The sequence below is a fragment of the Cyprinodon tularosa genome, unplaced genomic scaffold (assembly GCF_016077235.1).
Source record: "Cyprinodon tularosa strain WSP-4 unplaced genomic scaffold, ASM1607723v1 ctg378, whole genome shotgun sequence".
In the NCBI taxonomy this organism is placed as follows: domain Eukaryota; kingdom Metazoa; phylum Chordata; class Actinopteri; order Cyprinodontiformes; family Cyprinodontidae; genus Cyprinodon; species Cyprinodon tularosa.
This window is the reverse complement of record NW_024039094.1, coordinates 145900-166342: the sequence shown is the minus strand read 5'-3', so window position 1 is coordinate 166342 and position 20443 is coordinate 145900. Positions and strand designations below refer to the sequence as shown.

Below are 20443 nucleotides of genomic sequence, written 5' to 3'. Positions count from 1 at the left end.
CCCTGATGTCATTTACGTTGAGTTGCAATAAATGCTAAACTCTCTGCAAGTTCTTGTCTTTGTCGTCCGCTCTATTCAGCTGGCTTTGGAAACACACGGCGAGAAGGTGGGGGCTGGGTGGTGAGGTTTACGGGGGCGAGAAACTCAAAAGTAACGCAATAGTTACTTTTACTAGTAACTAGTTACTTTTATTGTGGAGTAACTCAGTTAGTAACTCAGTTACTTTTTGGGAGAAGTAACTAGTAACTATAACTAATTACTTTTTCAAAGTAACGTGCCCAACACTGCCCACTGCTAGTAATGTACTCGTACTCATCGCCCTCTGCTTATCCAGGACTGGATCACTGGGGTAGAAGTCTTTTATTCTTAATCTCTTTAAGATTAAAATACCTTGAAAGTTTTACTGTCTCAGTCATCAAAATATATGTGAAATTGGAGAGTTTATCCAACAAGTCAAGCCTGAATCTGGATGCATTCTTTTAAGAGACCAATATCATTTAGGTTGAGTCCCTGCAGTAGTGAATATAATTAACTAATTTATTTAGAAAATATTGCAGATAATAATTGCAGGGACGATACACAACTCTACAGTTAAAATAAGAAACCATACGCTTTAGTATTAGTAACATAAAGGAAAACAGGGATACATGAAACAATTTAAACTCTTGTAATTAATGTTAGGATGATAGCCTTTGTACTTTAGACAATACCACTGCCTGAATTTGAACTGTTCGAGGGATTAATGGCAGAATAAAATAGCAAAGAACATCAAACACTACAAGATCATGACCAGCATGTAAGGAGATTAAAAGTCATGACACTTATGTGCTTCATGCATAAATGCCTGCAGCAGAAATGTGCCAAAAACACATATCGCACACAAGTTAAAGTACTTGTTTTGTTTTTTCTATTTGCAATAGGAACCAGTTAGATATGCAAAGCTGCCTGCACATACAAAAGGTTTGACAGCTATCAGGTCTCATCAGTGATGTCAGGCTCAGTGAGAGGAAGTAGATTTAAACTTTCAGAGTATATTTTTGTGGTGTTATGCAAAATCACCATGTTCTTTTAATCCTGTACTCTGCTGTTTATGCTATAAAAGTCTGTGATATAGCTTTTGGCCCCACAGTTCAAGAGAATTTTACAGTGGACAGTAAGCTTTGGTGTTCTGCTGTGTGATGACTGATCTGGGTCTTAAGGCTGTCAGAAGAAGACAGAAACTCATAGCATTTCTGAAATGTGACAGAGACTTTTGGCCAGGGACTCAGGATCGACTATCTGTGCCTTAGCAGCTGATGAGTAATCTAGCATTAAAATCTTTCCAGCTAAAAGTAAATTCCCTTTTTGTATTGCCCAATATGTGGGTGGTACCACCAAGCTCTTATTAAACAAGTGCCGATTTTAAGTGATGGTTGTTTTTCCAACTCATACGTGCATAAAAATAACAGCAGAAATAAAGATTAGAACAAAATCAAAAATGAAGACAACAAACAATAACTCACATGAATTTCCCAAATCACCCTCGTCATTAGCCTCAGTTGACTTCTGATACAAGGAACCTTTAAAAAAAAAAGAAAGAAAAGGTCGTGGATGGGGAGAGGGTGAGAGGGCAAAAAAAGAGGGGTGATGAAAACCAAATTTCCAACAGAAAAACAAACTCAACAAATGAGACGGCAACAAACACATGAACAAGAATGATGATACAGGGAGGGATTTTTTCTTAATACCGCCCCTCCCCCCGCTCTCTATATGTGCATGCTATATAGAGATGAATTGACAGGAAAACAGGGGGAGAATGTGGACGTTCTCTGAGGAAGGTGCACGATCCATCAAGTGGGCTTAGAGCTTTGGTGGCAGCAGGACAGATGCTGGCAGGTGAGGGGAATGGAGGGGCTGATAAACCGTGGGCTCCAACAGAGTCAATAGAACCTACAGCCTTACATCTGTCAGCAGAAGGTGGATGGAGACGTTAGTGCACGAGATAAAAGGAATGATTATGTTCGGAAAGCAGAAAGAGAGGAAAGCTGAAGGACAGTGATTAGAAAAACTGAACACGTGCGATTGAGAGATTTAGAAAATCTTCTACAGTACATAGAAGATTTTCTGGCTCCTGCTGGGATTTCTGAGGCTTTAGCTGCGGCCAAACTGGAAAGCAGAGTGAGTGCACAAGCAGACTTAATATTCACTCTCCCCAAGACATCCCTAAACAACTATACAAACAATAAAATTCTTATTGGACAGGGAGAGTGCCACTGGAAGACAAGTGGACTGACAGGAAAATCAATGGCATGATAGATGGGGTAGGTGCATGCAATCAGGCGTTGGGGATGCAGGTTTGGGGCATGCAAGAGGCGACAGTTAGCGGATGAACGTTTTGAACCTATCCTGCAGAGTTCACATGAATCCAGACGGAGTCCAACGTAAAACCAGCATAATAGCTTTCTTAGTGGATGGGCTCCAGAGGAAAACAAGCAGCTCCAGAGAGAAAAATATCTTTTTTTTCCTCTCAGCTTATAGATCCCGGAAGGAAGTTGGGATCATGGTACAGCTAATCAATGTCCGTGTTAAGCATTATCACTTCAACTTGACAATTCCCCAATCTTGCAGATCTATTTTGTCCTTTTGTGAGCAGAACCTGACATAATCAACACAGTTAAAAGGTTAATTTCTGTCTCTGCTACTTCTTAATCTATGTGAAACCAAAGATCATGAGACAGTTTGATCAAGACCTTTCAACCACAGGATAAATAGCAAAAATGAAGCTTGGCATCATGAATCTGCCGTCTTGTCTCACAGCAATAAAGCATGCACCCTTGCGGGTGTCTGAATTTCCCTGTTCAGTGGATCGATATGTCAAGAAAATGTCATGTCTTAGAGTGGGGTTACCAGAGGCTTGACAAACATCAGAAGACAGACCACAGGGGGATTGCCAAACAGAAACAGGTCAGCCTAGTGAACTGTGGAAGCTACACAAGTTAGAAATCCAAAGGTTTTCTCTGAATGTGCAGAGTGCAAGCTTTCTGGATCAATTTAACGATGTTTAACTTTGTTAAATATAACATTCAAAACTCCCTAACAGTTGAAATGCAATAAACAGGTTACAAAGTAAATTATAACAAAACTCTTTCCTTTTTTACAGGGGTCAGTTGTGTTTTTACAGTGAGCAGTTATAGAAGCCTGAGGCATCAGGCTGTATATCGAGCTCCAGTCATATCAGATTCCTTCAGGCAGAGCTCTGTGATGGACTCATTTGAAGTGATTTAAATAAATTCAAACATCAGAAAATAAGATCAAACTGCAACGAAATCCACAGACACGTGTTTGCTCAGATTCCAGCTCTGCACTGCAGGGAGCAAATCAGCAGTCCGAGGTGAGTTCGGATTGCACACATCTTCCATTCCCAATCATATTTGCCATAACATGAGCTTTCAGATAATGGGCCGTTCTCCTAAATGCTTGTGGAAATGGTCATTAGCATTGACATAAGTGGCTCTGGCCTCTTAGCTTCCTAAAAAAAATCAATCTCTGAAACGATCCTGAATTTATCATGATGGCTTTACATTCTCGGCAAACTGGTCATCAATCCTTCAAGAACTAATGCTTTTGAGATAGGCGGAGCTTCACAGGACACGTTCAAGGGCAGGTAAGAGTTTAGGTGAATATATGCTTTTTAAGCAGCTTTAACAGATTTTTTTTCAAAAGTTTTTGTGATGTCATCCTAAATCTAGTCACATTAAAACCCCAGTTACAGGGTAATTTATTCATTTTTTATGTTACAGACCAACACTAGTCTTATAATTGTCAATTTAAAAAAACAATGGTTTTCTAAATATTAAATATGTATAAGTATAAATCTTTGTCTCATGCAGAGATTTATACTTAAAGTAAAGAAAACTGTAAGTACCACAATTTACAATGAAACCTTTTTCGCCTGAAGGTTTTACATGCATTATGTTAAATTAGGTATTTACAAACTGTTCATTTGAAAAAAAAAAATGTTTTAATGCAGTAATAATGATCAGGACTCGCTCTTTTCCTTGTATATAACAATTCATTCACCTGTTTTTTTTCATAACCTGTGGAGTTTAACCCTTCATATTTATTTATGTATTTTTCATATGCAATTATCCCTGCAGAAGCGATCACAGTTTGCATATAGTTTTTGTCTCTTCCTACTACTCCTGGATTACAGTAGCTTTTCCGATAGGTTGACACCCCACGTCAAGCTGCACAAGTTCAGGTTTCTGAACTGCAGCTTTGAACGCTTGAAGCTGGGACGCCAGGATGCCCTGACGCTTGGATGCGCTGTTACCGATGATCAGACGCGCCACAGGGGCTCTTGACGCTGTTTAGCCTTTGCACATAAAGATGCTTTGATGTCCAGAATGGGTTTGCCGTGAAAGCACCTTTCGTTAGGTCATCACTTGTTAATTTGTTCTTTCATGTAAACTTATGACTGTTTAACTTACTGTGAAAGACTTAGCTGCAAACATTTACCTTGTTATTTTTTCATTATTTGTTGTGAAACATTGTTGTGCAAGCATTTCTAAAGCTTGCATTCTATTATCCTTAAAATGAAGATAAATATTTGTTATTTCTATTATAAACCTAAAAAAAAAAGATTTATCAGATTTGGTATAAAAGAGATAAGATTTTATTTTTCTTAATGCCCAGCCCTTCTTTAAACAGTTTGTTAGTCCTTCATAAAACCAAGATTTGTTAAATTCATGACTAATCATCATCCTGCTGACAGATTCTCCCACAAGACCTTTTAATTTCTGCAGCCCCTCAGGACCAATCACATCTTTTTGCTGTTCCTCCAGTTGGTATTTGCTTGGCCTGGCCTGTATGTTTAGGTGGACAGCCTAATCATAGGATGTTGTGGCATACTTTTAAAAAAGGCTTGATAAATATAACCGTGCTTTAGACTTCATTGCAACCTAACCCCTTGATTTTCTGCCCTGTATTATTCTGCTTATTCCCTTTTGTTCAACTCTTACTCCTGTTCCTGATGATCTGTCACATAAAATCCAAATAAAATGTGAGTTTAATGGGATTTCGTTTTATGTTGAAAGATAAGGAATACATTTGCAAAGCTTTCTATAATGCTTAAAGAAAAACAGTTAATGCAGTCTTTTAACAGTAGCTTTTAAACAATGTCTACTAATTGAATACTGGCCCTTCTTGCTCTCATTTTTTTGCAAGCTAATTCATTTACTTAATAAACTTGCACTTTGATCAGAAATATAATGTTGACTCTGACTTATGAAGCCTAATAAAAAGTAGCAGTTTACAACATGGTGCACCAGAAGCTGCACAAAGTGTTTGCCAGCTCTATTAAATTTAAGACACCTAGCAGCTGAGCCTCTGTTATATAATTAGTGTCAAAACCACCATCTGTAATAGGTTTTACACATGATGAAGGCACAAGTGACAGTGATTGGATCTAACACCTCCAAAGATGTTTATTGCAGAGGAGTTTTATAAAAGTAGACATGGTCTAAAGCAGTTACTATGCAACATTTGCATCTCTCTGCCTCTCATTCTCTTCCTTTTGTTGTAAGAGGAACAGACAAGAATGACAAAGATCATTCACATAAATGAAAATGAAAGGTTGAAATGCATCACCCTCTGACAGCCCAGCACTGCCGTAAACACACACACACACATCAAAGCTTTAAATCCATGATTTCAATCTGCGAATGTGTTATAAATAAGCGGGTGCGGGATTGTTGGATTAGCTGAACTGTGTGGCTGTTTTTAACTTCCTGGCAGAGACAGAAGAAGTAAACAATTCCCTGCATGCACAGGAAAAAAAAATCTGGCTTCACCACAAACTGGCTTTCATCCCTTCGTTTGTTAACATCAACAAAGCAAAACCAGTAAATGAATATTTGAAAGCAATCCTAAATAGAGCATTTGCCAGACTTCCCAGTGCACAGCTCAAAATTACAGTTCTGGTATAGAACCATACATGTACTTATCAAGGGTATGAATGACACTCATTTTGGGCTTATAAAGATTTATTTACGCTGTTCCTCCCAGAACAGAATGATAAAGGCATTCATTTTCAATGAGTGTTAAAAACAAGAATTAGGTGCATAGGTTTGAAATTAATTTATATTTTTAGTTTATCTTACCCAGGAATCACCTTCTCAGTAATTAAGCTTCTGGTTTGTTCTGTCTGTTTTAGGTTCTCCTTGCAATTAAAAATCGTGTTAATTTACCTCCAATTCTGCTTCACCTGTATTTCTACTCTACATAGTAGAAAATTCTCATAGCTTGTTGTTAAGACATCCTCTTAGCACTGGGTCTGCATCTGATCCTCCTGAGCCCCATCTGACCCTTTTAAACCTGTACAATGCCTCTCATTAGTGGCCTAAAATAATATAAAGAACAAAATAACATAGTATAATAACAGACACCAGTGTTTTTAGCTTTAGCGTTTTTTTTTTTTGTTTGTTTTTTTAATATTCATGATAAATTTTCACAAAAGACTATTGTAAAAACAAAAAATGTATTTTTAGATCTGCTTTTCTTGGTTTTAGCTTTGAATTATGTTTTTATATTTTTTGCATCAAATAAAATCCTATAGAAAAAAATCCATGCTTTACCATAATAGAACATTTCATGTTTTTTTCTTATTTTGAAGCTAAAAATAAAAAAAACAAGGGACATTTGCAGCAGAGCGTATGGGACAAACAACAGACTGTAAAACAATTATGCAGATCAGGAAAAAGTCTGATTGAGCTGTTAGATAACAGACTTTGTTTGGAAGAACCAAAGTTAGGCTTTCAAACAAAATCACTAAAGCATGGTGGTTTTAGCATCATGCATCGGGATTGGTTTGCTGGTTAATAGCACTAATAAGAAAGGAGGCGAAGTGCCTTCGGATTTGCTGCAGTAAGCGCATATAAAGTCCAAGCTGGATGCTGGTGATAGAATGGATAAATCAGACAACATAAAGATTAAAGCTGCGCCAGGAACTCAGCCACTTCATGTATACTACCATATTTGAAATTCAGTTTTATTTATTCTTCTTGGTTTAATTTATGGACGTTGTTGTTCAAACCACCTTGGAAAAAGATCACATCAAATAGATGATTCAACACCCAGGCTGATTATGAAATCCGTGCCCTGGATGAGTACATGTAAAATACATAATACCACTCACTAAATGTTGTCAAAAGTTGAAGGGTATTATTTGTGGAATAGAATTGTGAATAAAATAAGACAGACACAGAAAGAGGCTTTTCAGCTTCTGTTCTTGTTTTTCAGAGTGAGGCGAAAGAAGCTGAGTGATAGACAAGGCGAAAGTGTTATATGTGGGTGTGAAACACATGGCGATGAAAGAGCACAGCGAATTTCTGGTCAAAAGGTGAAGAGATTCTTCTGGTCGGCGGGTTCAGAGAGAGTAGCACATGATTAGTATGGGTACTCACTCTGCATGCACATCCCATCGGTGCAGTTCTTGGACTGGAGCACCACGCCCTCACAGTCCTTTCCTCCGTTTTTGGGTGGCGGGGCGCTGCATTCCCTCCTCCTGTAGTGGGTGCACTCTGTCCCACAGGTGGACCACTTACTCCACTCTGTCCACAGGCCATCCACTATCACACAGCAGACAGGACATGGATGAGGGTCGAATGAATGAAATGGGCAAGATGTAGACAAATGAGTGAATGGGTGGTTATGAGATTGAGACGGTGAGAATAAGTAGGGGAGAGGCACATGTAAGCATGGAGACACAATATGCAAGCAAAAGTTGCATCACGTTATGCAGTCGCTTTTGTGCATCTGAACCCTTTTTAACCCGTCATTTAAAGAGTGTATCCTGTTTTTGCCATACCTGGGCAGAGAGGATTGCATGGCAGCTTCTGGATGCCCTGTCCTTCACAGATGGACCCTCCGTTGAGTGGAGCTGGGTTGGTACAGCTGCGTGTCCGTTTCTGGAAACCACGGCCGCATCGGCTGTTACACACTGACCACTCTGTCCATGTTGACCATCCGCCGTTTACTGGAAAAGAAAAGTAATATTATGTTAAAACAAGGCTTCAATTCTGGATCATGAAAATCCACAGCTTTTAAAATAACCAAAATAAGAATAATAAAAATAAATCTTAGTAATAGGCTCATCCTAAAGTCCAACTCAGTTTGAAATAGGGCATTCTGAATTAAATCAATTATATTAATTTAGCCATTTCTTAATGTTCAATGTTTAAGGTATGTTAAAATGCCAACTCTGTGGATGTATAATTTGTTTTGAAATTAATAATTTTGATTAAAAAAGTTGTAGCTATGACCTTTAAAGTATTTTGACAAACAACTAATTTGCAAATGCAAATATGCACTTTTTTGTCAAAGTGATTGAACACGAGATAAAAGTGCCTAAGCATTGTGTACGTTACAGATAAATAATTATTTAATAACAATAAATCAGCTTTTCCATCATGGATATTAAGGTAAACACAGAAAATTGTATAAAAAAAAAATATATTGAATAAAAAAAAATCATATCAAACAATATGATCCATCCAGCCGTGATATTTGGCTTTGCAAGAAATGAAAAATTTTAGTGAGTTTTAATCTGCTTTGCAAAAGAGTAGATGATGTGTTACGATTCTTTATTCTTAGGTTCAAGTTTTTATTTATTAAGAAAATACATATTAGTTAAAGATGTAAAAAAATTTGACCAGAATAAGTAAATTCAGTATTGGAATTTCTGAGCTTTCTAAATTGAGTCAACAGAAATCAGCAACAGTTACAATAAACAACAGGATTGAAAGAATCACACAAAAAATGCATTACTGTTTATATGCATATAATATATTTTGCTTTAACTGCTCATATTTGGCCCCTGACATCTCAGGTGATTACTATCTAATGCGGGCACTGCGTAATTTTTTAGTCCACTTGCTGCCTTTTCCATTTACTGATTCCTCCTAATGCCTCTCTTCCCTCTCTCATCCATCTCTGTCAGCAGCTAAATCCAGTCTAGAGTGACACAAGGGCTTGTGGCTGAGAACAAGTCTGTGGCATTTGAGATGGTGAAACTGGGCCCCTCAGAGCCTACAACTTGAAAATTTGACATGCTGAGTGGAAAAACAACTAAAAACACTGGACCCGAAGGAAAGGCCTGCAGAAGCCCAGGATTTCTGTGCTGTCTTTTTTTTTTCTTGCTTTCCTCTGAGGAGTTAAAACTTCGTATTTTCTCTTTCTCTCACTGTCTTTTTCTAAACCCAGATTTTGTTGTCACCTCATGTTCTCCCAATGTCCTTTTGGTGTGTTGGTTTGGAAACACACTGCAGATCCATCTCCCCCACCTCCCAACCTTCACTAGTATCAGACAAGTTTCCATTGGGTATTTCTATCCTGCTGCATGGGGCAATATGAATACTGTACTTACCCATGCAGTCCATTTGTACTTGAATATGTGAGTATCCCATGTTTGACATGAAAAGAATGAGCTGACAGCAGAGTACTATGTTGACACTTAATCCTAAAAGACTGCTGGTGACATCAAAGCCTTCTGTCTGGAATCGGCTCCCCTACATTTCTACATTACTTTTGCACTGATCCCCAAATGGCCACATTATTCTCGATATTCACTCGACTGTGAAAAACAGTTGATAAACAAAACAAAATCTCTATGAATGCAACGCCACTTACGGGACCAGAGGAGAGTCAGATAGAGATGAGAAAATTATGGATTTGAAACTTTACTCTTGCTGCAGTATCAGTTGCAAGCATCTGGCCACTTCTATATTATTCATGTGCATCTACTGCATCTGTATATCAACGTCATTTATCAGCTATAATACATCTAACGTAAAAGTATTAAATATATAATGAAAGTCCAATCACCTTAACTATTGTTTTCAAACAATATAAGTAAAAGTAAACTGCAAAAAGAGTATTTGGAGCCATGCTTCTTTAAATGGAATCACCATTATCAAATATGAACACTGAGGTGGTGCATCTAACAGCAAAGTACAACTGGTTATTGAATTTAACAGAGAAAACAGATAATATGCTGAACAGAAAATCCATTGCAGATATACTTTGACTGAATATGTAATCACTTATTACTGTGGTTTTCCAGAAATAGGAGATGTGAATCTATCAAGTAATTTTTATGTCATGTATTTGTTCTGCCGAGCCACTGAACCAGGTGAGTCTGATCTGCACAATTTAATTCGCTGTGCAGATTGGACTCGCCTGGTTCAGTGGCCGTTCAGAACAAATACATGACATAGAGATGACTTGATGGTTCCACATGTAGCACTTCTGGTAGTTTCTCAAAAGATCTATGCAGAAAAAGTGGGTGAGGCTCACCGAAGAAAACAGGTCAATGTTAATTTTTATGTCTTTGTTGTAAACTGTGAAAAATTAAATCTACTTTAACTACATGCAGAAAATATATATATATATAACTTTAAAAGCGATAAAAAAGCATGTATCCACATGAGGCCATCCAGCACTACTAGAAAACATTTTAGCATAAATATTGAGCGTTTTGTCGGCATTGTCTCCCAAAATCCTCGCTTTGTTGAGACGCAATGTCTTCATGATAAAATACCTTTACAGATACATCTAAGCTCCTCTCTGTGTGGGCAGGGCTTTAAGCTATGGGAGAAATACACAACCCAGTTTATGCTAACTGTATACAGCAGCTCTAGTAGAGTCAGCAGTCAGACCATAAAAGAGAGCCTCACATTTTCCAGAAATATTTTGCTTACAATGTTTGGTTAAGTTTGATGTGTTCTATGTTGGTGAAAAAGTGAGTTTTTATTAAATAAAATCAATCACTACTCACCGAATGTTCCTCATGCAAGTTTACCCACAATTTTTCCCCCCAAGACTTTTAGCCAAATTGACATCAAATGTAGAATATGGGTATTTGTAGAAAAGCTAAACTCTCAGCTCTTTATATAGCAGCTCACTGTTGCTATGATATGACGTTTGACTGATGGAAATCTAGATGTTTAGATGTCTATTTTATTCAATTACAAGCCATCATCTACTGTGGTTAACAAAAGGCAGACTGAGATTACAACAGAGTGTGTCTAAATCCCAGGGCATGGTGCAGATCTGTTATGTTTATAATTGAATTCACCCAGGCAACATTTTACAATTAATTACTCCTACTTATTGGACAAAAGCACATACACACGTCGTATTATAGGAAGAGATAACCTTTACTATTTTCAGCTTTTGTTAGTCAGTGATGATTGAGTTTGATGTTCCATATGTATTAATATCACTTCTCTGTCATTTTTATTAGCACCGTTTCTGCATATATTTTGCAGTATTCTATATTCTTTTACATATTCTTATTAACTACAGCTAAAAAGATAAAAAATTATGTCTTTGCTCTCACCATTAATAACAGCATACATATAATTGTAAGCTGTTTGTAGCCATATAAGATCCGTAAAATAAAACATCTCTAGGCTTTGGTTGATTGAGCTATCAAGAAAACTGTTATTTCACTCGGATAAAACAATGATGTTGTATCTAAAGAACATTTGTTTTATGTGTCATTTGCTCGATTTTGAGCCTCCCACACCTGTTGAAGTTTACCTTTATAGTCACAGTGTGCAGTAAGAACCAACCCAGTTGATGTTAGGGAGACTGTAGCTGAGCCCATGCAGGAGCCACATCGGGGGTCTCCGTAAGTATGGCTCAGCTACATCAACACCTCTCACACAGTTCAGAAAACCGTAAATCCTTTGCTCCCCTCACACCCTCCGGCAGAAACAAAATGAGCGAATGTTACTCTCTACAGGTGACAGACGGATTCCCACTTTATGCATAACGACTTTGAAATTTGATTTATTTTGACTGGAGCCGACCTGGTGAGAGAATTCAACACTTTTTCCATGACTTCACAAACCTGTCATGTGTCTGAGGTGGAAGTTTTTTTTGATGAAGTGGATGAGTGTTAGAGTGGGTGAATAATCAGATTAACACTGTCAAAAACTGCGAGCAATACTAAATTGAAAGATGCCAACGAGATCTGAGCCGGAGTCGTTAAGAAGTTTGAAGTAAAGTACAATGCAGAGTTTTACCGTAGACGATAACTGTGGCGGTGGTGCTGCGTCTCTTGGCTACAATGTTCTTTGCAACACAGGTGTAGTTGGCAGTGTCGGACAGACGAGCCTGTTTGATGATCAGGTTGTGGTCGATGGTGATGTAGAAGTTTCTGTCGTCTGCTGGATCAATTACCTCTTCATTCTTCAACCACTCCACCTGGAAAACAGAAGGAAACACAAAAAACAATAAGAAAACAGCCTGTGTTTCAATGTGAGAAGTGATGGTTTTAGAAATGGGCTCCACACCCAGGGTTCCCTTTCAACATGGGGCAGCATCGGCACTTTAAACTAAAAGGCTCTTTTACGTACTCTTTTGGTCTCAAAATAAACTTAAAACTAAGACAAGCATGACAACTGCTTGGTGGAGTAGGGAGGAGTGATATATGAATTAATTTACCCTTAAATTTTAACAGATTTATTCAAAAAACAGATTTCAGTACCTTGTAGTAGTGCTCTCTCTTTTAATAATTCAATTTACCTGTTTTATATAACCAGTTTATTATAATTATCCACTTTTATTCTCTTCAATTATTTTTGGTTCCCTCCTCTTTTGGCTTTTTTTTCTTATGTACAGCAAAGTGAATCACCTTGACTCTGAAATGTGCATTTTCTGGATAAAAAATAACCTATGAGTTACTGCAACATTTCATTTCCCTTTGGAATTAATAAAGTATTTTTGAATTGAATTGAATTCTTCCAATGTTTGCGCAGATTCCCTCTTTTTACTCTGGCTGCATACCACAGTCATAAAAACATAAAACTTAGGTTAAATGTGCATTTTTAGAGGGTTAAGTGTGTCTGTATGTCTCTCTTTAGCAGTGCATTTGTTTGGGAACCTGTCTAGAATGTATTCCCATTGCTAGCTGGACATTATATGAACTGTGAATGTATGGATAGCTAAGCTTGCATTATTGCAAGAACCAATACTGGACTAGACACCAAATAAAAAAATAGTAAGACCTCATTAATGTAAAGAAGAAAAAGCACTTTAACTCCTATAGTTTTTCCCCCTTCTATCCAATTTCCCATATAGCCATGAGTGCCAGGATTACAACACCGTTGTTTATGTCTCTTAGGTCCAGCTACAAAAAGTCAATAGCTATCATGCTCTTTTTATTCTCCCCAAGAACAAAGCACTACAGTAACAGCAGAATTGTCAGGCAGCGGAGAAAAGCAAACTCTCTACAACCGCAAAAGCCAAGAGGCTCTCTGACCTTTTCTTATGAGTTTCATTTCTCTGAATCACTCCTATATTAAACTCCCGGCTCCATCAGAGAACAAGGAATTGTTTGGAGCCTTTATTTGACTGTAATTCTGCAAGATCCCCCTTTTCCCTTTAAAAGGTGTGAAGGTTCAGTGTTTCTCTAAAAGAACAACATGTGCATTTCTCACTTTGCAGTTACTTTGATTCTAACATATTTCCTGGGTCCTTTGTTTTCTTCAAAGGAACTGTCCAGGGTTGTGGATGCCTGGCAAACATCTACCTTCCTGTGCATTGTGATACACTGTGAGGAATGGGACTTTATGAGAAGTATGAGCAAAGATAAGGTGGAATGTTTATAAAAGGTCAGTCTCAGGAGAGGTAAAGTATCTCCAAAAGTGGGACAATAGCCTGATATGAGTCCTGCCAAGACAAAAGAGCCACTGATGTTCCGGGATATCTAAAAAAACATTTGATGCACAATGCATTGGCTGTTGTTATAGGACCAGAATCGTTAGAAGTTGCTTAAAAGAGAAGATTGACTGATTTGTGACAATGCACCGGGTGTTGTGCTTGAAGCAGGGAACCAGCTCTACCAGTATGGCTCTGTTTGAGATGACAAACAATAAGATACGCCTGCAGCATAACACCTCTGCAAAATACCTTCTTCTTATCCAGAGGGAAAATGTTGAATATGCCAAGAAAAAAGCATTTTTAACACAATTATTTCACACTAAGCATCTTTTAAATCAAGGTGTGCAACACTAACAGGATGCAGCTCATAACACAATAATCCCATGACATACCCCAGTCTAAACAAACTCTGAGAGTGAGTTTTATATGAGCAGCGATTTACAGTAAACCCCCATAATCTTGATGTATTTTCTCGGCAGATTTGGTGTTTATGAGTGTTTTCCTTCATAAACATGTATCACCCTAATCAATTTCACGGAGCCAGAAGGGATACGATTCCACCACTCTGTCTGTCTGCAAACTGAAACTAAACCTTCCAGTTATTTGATTTGGCTGCAATTAAATACAGCATGACTTTTATTGCAAAGTATATATAAGATCCAATAAGCTGTCTATAACTAAGGGCTGCTTAGTTAAAATGTATGTTTTCATAAAGTTTATGATAGAGATTATTTAAAGCAATGCAGTTGGAATAAGAAACAACAAGAAAAGAAAGTGATGCATGTTTTAAGAAAATTATATCTTTCTTCACATTTAAACTTTTGCAAAGCTTCAGATTTTCAAATGAAAAGGTATTCATTTATATTTAAAAAGTATTTTTTTAGTGTATTTGATGTTGGCTTATTAGTTTCTACAGAGGAATTCTCTGAAAAAAATGTTTAACATCTGTACCATGACTTTGTACCTTTAGCAATTGACACTTCCTTGAATCCCTGAACAATTAAAACCGTTTTTGCAACAATACTGTAGTTTCAATTATTTTTCAGTTATACAAAATATTAACGATTTGGATGTGCCCAACCAGAGTCCAGACTTTAAGCTGATAGAGAAGCTCTGCATGGAGTGAGAAGATTATGGTGATGCCGATTAGACCTTTAACCTTAAAGGTATAGTAGAGGATGTTCTTATGTGGGTGGATCATCAAAATAAGTGGTCCTTCTAATTGTCAATCATTCTGGTGATATGTTTACGTAAGGCCGTCCTACGTGCTCATCCCCATTTTCACTTACTGGTGGTGAGTTTGACATAGTGAAAACATTGCAAATCTTCTTTTGGAAAGTAAGCTTGTATGAGCGATGCAAATAGCAACTTTTGAACAGAGCGTGCACAAAGAAAAAAGGGCTTGTGGACGCTCTTGCACGCACTTAATACACGTTCCCTCTTGGGAGGAGGTACAGGGTTGTGCATGTGCATTTTCTTTTCAAAATTATGTGAAAATCCTCCACTATACCTTTAAGAGCTGGAAAATACTATGTAAATAAAATGTAAAAACTTGTTCACAATTAAGAGAAGAGTTCAGTCATTTTTATAACCGATTATTACTTTTTAATATTTAATTTCTAACAACATGGAAATATCGAATAATCTAAAACTGATATATCATAATATTATTTCCTTATCAATAGATACACCTGTCACATTTCACATTAAATATAGCTATTTTGGTTGAATGAAAATTTTACATCTGAATTTGGCAGGGGTTGGAATAATTTGGGGTTTAACTAAAATCACAGAGCAAATGTCATTCTTTCTCATTTAACTCTTTTCTTCATGAATGTACATGGAAGTGCTGCCAAAATAACGGCACAAAAACAGATTTTCAATTTGCATGAGTGCAGAGTTTGAGAACTAACACACAGAAGTAAAAATGTGGATTTTCTGAAAGTAGAGTTTCTAAAGTGATTGTTATTCAAAACATGTAAATTGTGCAGTTTATTGTAGTTCGACCAATATCTAAAATACGTACCACACTCCCACATATGTGATTCTAGATGAATAACAAAACTTAAGCTCAATCTATTCCAATTTTATAATCTCTCAAACTTTATTTTTGGTGCATTTACTCAGCTGGGAGAAGAAAATAAAAAACTCTCTTTAATAAATAGTTATGAATCCTCTAAAGTTCCCAAGAGCTAAAATCATTGGTGCCTCTCATATTTCCTGCCAGATTGAAAAAATCTAAAGCACAATTTTAGCTTATATCTTATTCTTTGACATTGATTATTCTCCTTTCATTGATAATCTGTGTCGTTCAGCTTCACTCAGGGGTGCTCAAGTCCAGTCCTCAAGAGTGACAGTACCATCTTGTACATGTAACCTTTAGAGGCATCTGTTCTCGGTCATTTGGTACCGGGCCGCACAGAAAAAAGTATATATATATATATATATATATATATATATATATATATATATATATATATATATATATATATATATATATATATATATATATATATATATATAATTTATTGACAACCAAAACAAAGCTATGAAGCAGACTGGACATCAGGAGCACACTTCATGTGTCATTGTCTCCGATTACGCCTAGATAGGACCGGCTTGTTTTATTTTTATGCTGTTTGTATTTGATTTTATGCCAGTCGTATCATTTTACTTGATTGTATTTAGCCCCCGCCCGGCCGGTCCGCACGGGGCCGGGGGTAAATACGATCAAGTAAAAAACGGTCCGCATCCAAGAACCACCCACCCCCCGGTCCGTGAAAATATTGTCTGACTTAAAGCGGTCCATGGTGCAAAAAAGGTTGGGGACCGCTGCTCTAACACACCTGCATCTAAAGGCCCAATCCCCTCATTTAGCTCAGCAGAGGTATGGTAACAGGCCTTTCATTTGATCCAGGTGTGTTAAAAATGGAGCACATCAAGAAGTTGCAAGATAGTAGCTCTTGAAGGGTGGACTTGAGCACCCCTGGTCTAACTGATGACACATGCTGATGAACTGTTGACACATGGCAGCCATCCTTCAAAATGGGAAAAAATAGGAGAACCAGAATTTTACTTTGTGCACATTTACAGTCAATGTAAGAATTAAGTGTGAAACAGTTTAAGCATGTAATGATCTTTATGCAAGTCATAATCTATCTAAAGACTTTAGTATGTTCTGCAGAATCTGTTAGTTCATTCATAATCTCTAACGTTCTGCTCTCTCTGCTTTTTCTCATAGTAGATTCATCTGGTCTGTTCCTGTTTGGCTGTGACTCCATCCTGGAGAGAAACATCAGCTGTGCTGCTGCCATCAACACCTTTGTTTATAGATGTTCGAGATCAGCCTGTTTTTCCAGTGTAGTCCTGTTTCTCTGACTGTGACTGGCTAGATGCGCTTTATTCATCCTCTGACATTGGAGCTGGCTCGGAGCTCGTCTGCCTGGCTGTGTGTTTCCTGGACGGGGCCGCCTGTGGAGCTGGCTTACAGTTGCCTTTTGTATCTCTGCTTCTTTCTGTATGTCTGCTTCTGTCTCCTTGAACCCCAGTCAGCCTCGGCAGATGGCCACTCACACCGAGTCTGGTTCTGCTGGAGGTTTCTTCCTGTTAAAAGGGAGGTTTTCCTCTCCACTGTCGCTACAAGCATGCTTAGTAAAATTCCTTGAAATGACATGTGTTGTGAATTGGCGCTATATAAATAAACTGTATTGAAATGAATTGAAGTATACAGTTCTACCAAGGATGCCGAAAATTAAAATAAGAATTAAGAATAAAGAATTAAGAATAAATTGAAAAAAAATTGACAAAACTTTTTCACAATAAAAAAAATTAAAATACCATCTAGTTTTTGGCTTGAGCTGTGACATTAGCCTGAAATATGAACAAGAATCTGTTCAATCTTTATGAGCCAGACAAAGGGATAACTTATGTAAAGGGTGATCTTCCTCACAATTTATAATTAGCCATCTCGGCCCACAGTCGTGTCTGTTATTTCATTTGAGCTAATTTGTCCTGACATCAGTGGAAACTGCGACAATGTCATCTATCACAACTTGCAGGACTGGAGCATCACACTGGAGTTACAGTAAGTGATCTGCAGCATATTTTATGGATGCACCATTAATATACAGAGTTAGTAAATTGTTTTATAACTTTATTACAAATTGATATTATTATATTATTATTATTATAGAGAGAGAGAAAAAACAGCTAATGACAACAGATTGCTTTTAATTTTGTAAATGCCTAGATTAATTAGGTTACCAGGGCTGCAAAGGCTTTTAGTTGATATCTGGGTTAAAATTCAGCCTTTTGTTAATACTAAATTAAAAGAAAAATATTCTGCCAGGGAGGAATAGAGAGAGAGAAGGGACCAGGAGTTTAGAAAACAAAGATCTGACAGTGATCTCATTGCCACATTTGGTGTCTTTTGTTCTTATCCTGAAAAAGTCCTGAATAGAAAAAAATTAAATGATGCAAACAAAAGTAACAATGGGTCTTTTTTTCACTTGACATAATAAATATTTTCTCTTTTAGTACTTGCGTCAGCTGGTGCTTTAAAAAAGACACTGGTGAAAAGAATCAGAAAGTGTTTTCAGTGAGAGAGATTGACAGTAGATACAAAGAGGTGGTTATCCAATTTGCACCAATCAGAGGCAGCCTTTACAGACGTAAAACGCTCAGATGTCAAGAGCACTTTTACAGAAAAAGGTAATTAATAATTGAACAAAAGAGCCTTTCAGTGCTGATGGAGGGGCGGAAAGGAAAAAGAGGTGACAGGGAAATTGATTGTGGCAGAATCTCTTCATCATAAACTGAGAAGAGTGAGGAAAAGTAAGCAACACTTCCATTTTTAATCCAGTGCCAAAAATTAATGGCTAAACAATGAATTCAAAAATTTCCCATGATCAAACTCTGTACAACACTATAGCTCATATTCAACATGACATATCTTCTTTAAAGCCAGCAGATTTAAAAGCTCGCACATATGCAAATTCACAAACTTGCACAACCCTGCAAACACACACTCTCACAGCTCGTTAGTGTCTGATTGGCGGCGAAACATCCAGAGAGGTAATTGGCACATTTCTCGTCATTAACGACCGGGAAATTGCCACATGTCAGCTGTCTTCAGATACAGCCAAGTGACAGACAGCAGGATGGAAACTTAGACCCTGAGTGGAGGAGAGAGAGATGTGCAAAGAGAACGATGCAGGGAGACACACTACAGAGAAGGGGGGAGCAGGTGCATCCGTAGGATGGCACTTAGCAGAGTGTCAAAATATACTCTTAATCTATCACTGCAGAGGGTCAACGATGGACATGAAAGAACAAAAGTTGATGGAATTTCAAGGGTGCAGGTGGAGTTACAAAGACAGAACTTTGTTTTTCCAGGAGAAGGTTATAAATGATTGAGGAGGAAAACTTTAAGGTTATACTTAACCTAAGGCGAACTGAGGCAAACTAAAAAGAAAAAGAACAAAATCAGAATCAAGATGTGTTGGATAGTAGAGAAGAAAGCAAATGGTTGAAGCATTCTCACCTCATTCTCCCACTCATTTGTCGTTTGTCAAACCTAAGACAAGATTTTTTACACTTCAGCTTTAAATCTCTGCAGCTTTGCCAGAGTAACCTTCCAGAGTGCCTCCTCACTCCTTCCCTGCCAACCTGGTGGTTTAGGTGCATCGTAATCCCATGAGGTTAGCAGATCACCATATACATTTTGGGATGACAGATTGATCGGTGAGCTTCAAGACGTTAAAACTCTACAATCCTTATTTAAACTCTGCTACTCTCTGCCCAACATACAGCAGTATCCCCTGTTTTCTTAAGTGTTCATGATGCTCATCATTGGATAATATTCCCCAACAGACATCTAGGGCTTTCATGAAAACTTAATGTAGTTTAAAGCGGAGAAGAATACAGGTTTCCTTAGAAACCAAGGAGACCAAATTATAGTGGTTATAATTCTTTTTATGCAGTACTGCATCTATGACTAGGTGATAAAAATAAAAAAGCGTGTCAAGTGTTTCAGTCTATATTATACCACTCAAAGGAAAGTAATTAAAAAGAGCAGCCTTAGATATTAAGGTATTTAACAGATTCTGCAAAAAAAATTAAGAAGAGTTACTTAAAGTGACTGAATTAAGGCCTTTTATAATAAAAGGGAAGCCATTTTATATATGATATAATACATTTTCAGTTTAAAAAATCTCATTAGCAGGTGCCATGAACTGTAACCTATACTGAATTGAGTTCTCCACTGTCCAATCGCCACCATTCCTTCTCCCCCTAACCATAGATCTGGCTACACACCATGCTTCAGCAGCAACGTGGGAGCAGCCACCAAGTGGGATGCTTTAATTCTCTGCCTGGTTGTGCCAGGACAACACTAATTAGCCTAATACACAGAACACACTATATACAATCCACACACTTGTTAAGAACCATCGTGAGGCAAAAACAGTCATTACTCATTGCAGAGTCAGAAATAGAGTGCACAGCAGTGTGTGGGGGTAGGGAAGGGTGTGAAAAGACAAGGTGGAGAAAAAAAAACTGTTCCACAGAAATGTGCGACAAAGAAGTCATTACGAGCTCTTCAGCTGCTTCATATGAAGTCTAACCTAAATTATTCATTTATCCCCTTTTTTCCAGCATTTCCTCTCCAGTCGAATGACAAACCTGCAGGATGAACCGCAAAAGGTTACCAACTGATAATTAAATCATTTATTAACAG

At 37.6% G+C, this 20443-nt stretch overlaps 1 protein-coding gene across 3 annotated transcripts in view; it reads right to left on the bottom strand.

Moving 5' to 3' along the window:
* unc5c (unc-5 netrin receptor C) overlaps window positions 1-20443 on the bottom strand; it is a 189477-nt gene that overhangs the window by 34551 nt on the left and 134483 nt on the right. The window contains exons 5-8 of one of the 3 annotated variants that reach the window (XM_038296806.1): window positions 12069-12249; window positions 7847-8014; window positions 7443-7607; window positions 1503-1559 (exon numbers count right to left, since the gene is read on the bottom strand). In XM_038296806.1, the coding sequence (XP_038152734.1) occupies window positions 1503-1559; window positions 7443-7607; window positions 7847-8014; window positions 12069-12249 (571 nt within the window). The remainder of the gene's footprint in view (window positions 1-1502; window positions 1560-7442; window positions 7608-7846; window positions 8015-12068; window positions 12250-20443) is intronic. The other 2 variants (XM_038296807.1, XM_038296809.1) reach the window with 2 other exon arrangements.